This window comes from Arachis hypogaea, chromosome 8 (assembly GCF_003086295.3).
Source record: "Arachis hypogaea cultivar Tifrunner chromosome 8, arahy.Tifrunner.gnm2.J5K5, whole genome shotgun sequence".
NCBI lineage: Eukaryota > Viridiplantae > Streptophyta > Magnoliopsida > Fabales > Fabaceae > Arachis > Arachis hypogaea.
The window spans coordinates 43,059,360-43,066,312 of record NC_092043.1 but is presented as its reverse complement, the minus strand read 5'-3'; the positions used below and the strand labels follow the sequence as shown (position 1 = coordinate 43,066,312).

Here is a 6,953-nt window from a genome sequence, read left to right as displayed (position 1 = left end):
TTTGTCCTTGTTCTTCCGGCATTGAATTTTTTCACCTTCCATCTCCTTGGTTGCAGGAAGCCACATGGAGAGGCGACACAAATTGAAGACAGAGAAGAAGGATCATATTGATTTGGCATAGAGTTTTCAGAATTTCCAATTACACCCGCGGACACACAACGTGTTCCAAACTAAATTCACAACAAAGTATTGTAAATTTGTTATCAATATCGTATCTCTCGCTGGAAAAATCGAAAAAGGCCAATCATCAAACTCATAGTTCATCGATATTACAAATTTCACAGCCAATAATTTTCAACATCAGCAAGCAAAATCGTTAAGCCACCAAAAATGGGAGGCCATGGCGGTCTCAACATTCTCCCGCAGAAGCGGTGGAACGTCTACAACTACAAGAACAGGGAAAAGGTCCGCCGCGATGAGGAGCAAGCCACCAGAAACGAGCAGATCAAGTGCGACGAAGTCAGAAAGCGCGACGTCGAGCTCTGCCTCGAGCACCTCTGCACCGCCAAGGGTTTGGCTCCTCTCGTTAAGGCCAAGGCAAAGGAAGAGAAGAGGGAGGAAGAAGAAGAAGAACCGGAATTGAAGAATTTGGGTGACAACAGACACATTAACTTGTTCGAGGGGATTAAGATTTTTGATCCTGTACTGAGAAATCGAGAAGAGGAAGGAGTTGTTAGGGGAAAGGGAAGGGTGGAAGAAGGAGAAGAGGATGAAAAAAGAAGAAGGGAAGTCCTCGGGGGTGGTGGTGGGTCCCGAGGATGAAAAGTATAGGTTAGGGCCGTATGGGGGAGCAGGGAAGGGTGTGAAGATGCCTTGGTATCTTGAGATTCGTAATGGCGCCGATGAAAAGGGTGATGGGGATGATAATGATGGGGAAGTGAAGAATGAGAACAAGAAGAAGAATGGGAGGAAGACTTTGGAGGAATTGAGAGAGGTTGAAGAGGGAGAAGCACGAGAAGGAGGGGGAGAGGAATGATCGCCAATACGACGGCGTTTTCTATCCTCCAGCGTGGCAATCATTCGCCACGTCACTCCCGTCGGCAAGCAATATGAACGAAAAATTCGAGAGGGACTACGTTGATACATTTTAACAATCTGGAGAACGTAATTAGTGCAATTGGGAAGTCATGGACTAAATCAGTGCATTTTATGAATCTCAGGAACCACTTTAGGGTTTAACTCGGTGAAATCCTCTATGATTAATCAAATTATGTGTTAAATATTACTATGGTCATATACAAAATGTCAATAACATTTTGTGTTTTTTTAATTAAAATAATATTTTTTAACAAAACGTGAATGGCGTTTTGTGTTTTAATAATTAAAATAATATTTTTTATTACAAAATGTCAGTAACATTTTATTCTTTTATAATTAAAATTTTTTTTATTATTGACATTTTGTACTACCACCACAATTCTATAAAATATTAAAATGATCAAATATTTTTATATTTGACATTAAAATTTTTTATATATACAAATTTTAGCCGCACAATAAAGAACGTAACTATCTGGATAAATATTAAACAACTTTGGATATATAAATCAGTTTTTGTTAAAAATTAAATTAAACTTAACTAAGTAATTAAATTTAAAATCTTATATATATGTAAATACTTATAATGATAATACTGACTTTATAATTTTAATTAAATAGCTCAATAATATTATATTTTACTAAAGTTTCTTTTTTATTATAGCTTAACGAAACTATCAAATATCAAATATATAAAAGAAATTTGTTATATGTTTAAGTATTATATTTCAATAGAAAAAAGGTACTTTTAAGATAATACAGATAAATTCAAAATTTAGTAAATTTTTGTTTTAATTCGTTGATTGTAATTTTATTCATATACTATAATTTTACTTTTAATAAAAAGAAATTATATGTATATATTTATATAACACAATATCTAATACGATGACCAAGTTTTAATCTTAAATTTTATCCAATCAGAGGCTTAACGCACAGCTTTCAGAATATACCATCTCTTACTATATAAGGCTACTTTGGGCGAATTAATAAGGAGCACGCAATACATACTTTTTATGTTGTTTAATTTATTCTAATAATAACCTTTTTTCAATGTTTCTATTTCTGGTTTTATTTAATAAATTAAAGCAGTGAGGTATATATCAAGTTATCACGCACTAGCATAATTTTATATTTAGTTATTTACTCTAAAAATACAAGTGTGAGCATAAAACAAGAAAAGCTGCTTTATGAGGAAAGGTTCAGCATGCAGAAGAAACAAAAACAGTATCCCGAATATCTAATTAGATCAACTCAAAATAAAGCATGAAATCTAAACAAAGAAAAAAGGAGAAAGTAACTGACCAACAAATCTTTTGACATAGATCCGTTAAAAAGAAAATATTAATAAAGCTAAGGACATATAGAATAGAACGATTGTGACATTTCTTGGAACAAACAAGATACGCATTAATTAATCAACACAATTATATAATAATTTTTAGGTAAGATTAATGGTTATATCTCTAATATTTTATAAATTTTTATTATATATATTATACAAATATTTTATTAGTTTTTCGTATTTTTTAATTCATATGATTTTAATTTCACACATTTTTACATTTTATATTATTAAACTAATAAAATATTTACACTTATTATATCGGTGTTGAAATTGCGGATAATTCTATATATTGTATGAGATTGAGAAATTATGGGTTTAATTTTTTCATTAAATAAAATTAATTATTTAAAAATTAGTTTTGAAAATTTAGTAAACCTGGAAATAAATATTAACCTCTAACTTAGATCATCAAACTCAATACTTTTATAAGAGTACCGTAACAATTCTCTATAATAGTACATAACTATGACTTCAATTTATAATTCGTTTTTCAAAAAACTACCAAATCATTATTATTGTTTTATTTTTAATATGTATATTATATTATGTTAATAATTAATATATATTTTATACGAATAATTAATTTGATATATACATTTAATATGGTTAATTTTTTTTCACTTGCAATATAAATTAAATCTAATTTATATGAAAATACATTTCCTCACCCAAAGAAAAAGGAAATAAAAACAAGGATCTAAAATCAAGCATGGAAATCGAAAAGATATTTGGGGCGAGAAAGGATCAGCAAACAAAAAAAAATAGTATATAGTAATCATAATAAGAATAGAGTATGAAAGGAAAATTAAAAAAAAAAGCAAAGAAAAAGAGAAATAAAGCATCTGTGATTATTGTCGTGCAAGTATTCTAAGAAGAAGGCATGGTATTCTGTTAGGAATGGTGGGGTTATGTTTGTTTTTGTTGCTATCCAAATGTCCCAATCCTTTTGTAGCTAATAATACATGATGGTTTAATTTAGAATAAATTCATGTGATGGCATTCAAAGGAATCTATGGATATCATTGTTATTCGTGGTAATCTGGCCATTATGGAATAATGCAAGTGATTAAAAATGGAACCGGACTGAGAGTACGTCACTATCTTTCTTTATAAAATTATATGACTTCACCTTTTTTTGGATGAAATGATGGTCTTCAAATATTCCCTACTCACCTTATATATATGGTTATGAAATTGAAAGCATTCTACATGCACAAGGGAGTGGTAATAAGGAGTTGGTATTGGGTTTTATGTGATTAAGGTATTGTTAAAAATGCTATATACACAATAAAAATTAATCATATATAACTTAAATCCACGATAAATTAATTATTAATTTGTTAAACTAAAAATTATCGCAAAAAAATTATTTTTCTGTAAATACTTAACATAGTTAAAAGTAATGTATAAGTTAGTGTGAAAAGTGTGAGCTTTTTATTTTTAGCATTTGATTCAAGTGGTATTTTTTAGGAATGTAGATAATTGATATTTTTTTCTTGCGTAGATATCACAAATTTGAGGATCAAAATTGTGATTTTAAAATCTTGTTTTGAAAAAAAATACAAATTTATTAAAGGCCAGATTTGTGGTTTATAATTTTTTTTTCACAAAATTAACCCACCAATTTACTTATTACTTGAAAAAAAAAATTTAATCCACACAAATCTAAAGCTGAGATTTCTCTGTTACCCAATTAAACTTTAAGTTTTGTTTTGAAAACAAAACAGAACTTTTGATTTGTGAATTCCAAATTAAAAAAAAAATTATCTCTATATCCATAAAAAATTTATTATTTTTTCATAATTGAACATAACACATTATACTTTTCCATAACTAAAAAAATTAGCCTAAAAGTATTCGTTAAGGATATTATTTTGGTGAAAAAATTAAAACATTTTCTTTTTAAAAGAGTATGATGTGAAATTTGAGAAATGCACCAAAATTGTATGTTAGCTATAGTGATGAGAGAGTTAATTATTTTTTATACTATAGATGAAATGGTGTATTATGTTGATATGAGTTGAAATGGGTGTATTTTCACAAATGTGATGCACAATACAAATCGTTACTTACGATTTGCATAACAAAAGAAATCGTTATTCACAATTTCATAAATCACATTTTTTAAATTAAAAAATTAAAATCGTGACTCACAATTCCTTATTTTTTTTGTCTTATTTAAAATAGTAATTCATGATTTTTGTCAACTTTTTTTTTTTTTTTTTTGTCTTATTTAAAATCGTTGCTCACAATTTTGTTCATCCTATATCAATGCATTACATCAAAATATCAAAATATCATGATATTAATAAAAAACATCAATAATAACCCAATATAAAAAAAAAAGCCGTGATGAGACACATAAAGGCTTTTGTATGGTCCTATTCCAAAAAAGAAGGGGAATCACGAGTTTCACAAAATTCACGAGTGCAGCAAAATACATGTGCTTTAAAAAAGAGAGTAAAACAAAAGCAAATTTTGTGGAGTGAGTAAAACACGTACCTAATCAGGCAAAATGCATAATAAAACCTCACTATTATTGCAAATAAAGAAAATGTTTCACCGGTGAAAAGCAAATAAGGGATTGGACAACTCTTAGCCAACTTGATTCAAAGCACAGAAGCTTAAGGAAACAAAGGTGAAAATTAAAAAAAAAAAGTAGAAAAACTAGTAAAATAGTTTGCGAATTTGCACTGTACTTGAATGATCTTCATCAATAAAAAATAATCTTAAGTACAAAAAAGGTATGAACTATCTCATTGAGGAGTGCTTAGGGACAGCACTCTTGTTAAATTCTGGCCAACACTTAATCATTAAAAAGAAATTGAATGATTTTACATCATTAGATACAATCTCATACTATTAAAAATATTATTAATGGCTAATTAATGGTTAAAAACCACAAAATCTGCTGCTCCTAAACTTTTAAAAATCTATCAATTCAAAACGCTCCAAACGAAAATCATCCATCATTAATTGCTCTTTAATGGAAAGAAATACAATGAACAATTTAACACCCCTTGTAATAACTTGTTGCTAGATTTAATTACTTTTAAAAATAAAAAGTAAAAGATATCAGCAACCAATGATAGATATACCAATATGACATGTTCATTCTGAATGTGAGAATCCAAATTCACAATTGTACTATCAGACATCAATATCACTTTACAGTTTTGAGCACTCAAAAATCTTAGAAGTCAAGGATATTGTGATTTAGTTTTCTTCCTACTACTTGCAATATACCAAACATGAATATTGTGGTGAGAAACTAGCAAAAACATAAGTATGAAGTAGGACAATAAAAGGAAACAATTGCAAAAAATATGTTTTTCTCATTTTCACAAGATTTATATGCAGCATGCATGGTGAAGTGCAAGAGATCAGATGCAACTAATATACCAAAGAAAAAAAAATGATATATACTTTTATAAATCTAGTCTATAAGGAATTATCTTATTATATATGTGATGTATGATGCACATCTAAATCTGTGATTTCCAGGGTGTTGAGAAAAGAACTCAATATTTGTTTCTCATAATAAATGTTCAAATATGAAAGTAAAAGGAGTGCCAAATTTTCTGGAAAGAATGGCTAATTAAACCGAACCCAATGCAAGTCATCCAATTGTCTCTAACATCGTTGTCCAATACAAATTCTAATCAGCATACAACAAGAACAAACATCAACTATCACAAGGATATACCAAAAGCAGAAGAAAACTAATGGTCTCAATCAGAACCTGAGCTTAAGCAATGTTACCTTGTGTACAAGCAATCTCCACAAAACTGCAATTATTGTGCTGACAGAGTTTTCTGCCTGCAACAAACCAATTAGTTACTAAAATCTACACTACACCATGAACAAGGAAGTGGAATGTGATGTCTTCTATCAAAACAAATTTAAGATTATAAGAGGCATTCAAGTACTAATTGCAGCAGAAATAAAGAAGTTAAACTGTCAGACTCGGCATAAAGCTTTGGTATAACAGCAACACAAGCACATAATCCTTGATAGCTCAGATCAAAATTCAAATACAGCATCTACTCTTATAAGATTGATTAGTTATGGCAAATGAACCAAGCATTGAAAACACAAAACAGTATTTGGTTAAGGGAATTAGGGAAACATAAACATATAGAAATATAAGTATGTATGCATCTTAAGTAATGTACTAGCTAGAGATTAATTTGAAAAACGTTAAAATTAATGCAACTTGGATTAAGAGTTTATAACAATTTCATGTGCATGCTCTCCCAAGTTGGGCAACCTGCACATGATGGATGCAAAACAAGCAATCATTTATACTCAACTTAACTCTAATTAGAAAATTTTAAGCTAATACAAAAATTAAAAGAACATATATGCTCTAGAAATTAATTTATGTTAATTTGAAAATCAACAATTATATCATAAAGTTACACACTAGTATCACATGAATCACACAAAATGGCCTACTACCTAGATTCATTATTACCCTAATGCAAAATGCCAATAAAATTTCAATGATTTTCAGCTCGTAGGCATGTGAAACCTAGAATATCCATGTACATCTCCTGAGGAGGAA

At 29.2% G+C, this 6,953-nt stretch overlaps 1 protein-coding gene across 1 annotated transcript; it reads left to right on the top strand.

Moving 5' to 3' along the window:
* Positions 1–330: 330 nt before the first annotated feature.
* LOC112705391 (uncharacterized) lies at positions 331–976 on the top strand. Its single transcript, XM_072200250.1, has 2 exons — positions 331–642; positions 701–976. The coding sequence occupies exons 1-2, from the start codon at positions 331–333 to the stop codon at positions 974–976; spliced, it is 588 nt and encodes a 195-aa protein (XP_072056351.1).
* The last annotated feature ends 5,977 nt before the right edge of the window (positions 977–6,953 follow it).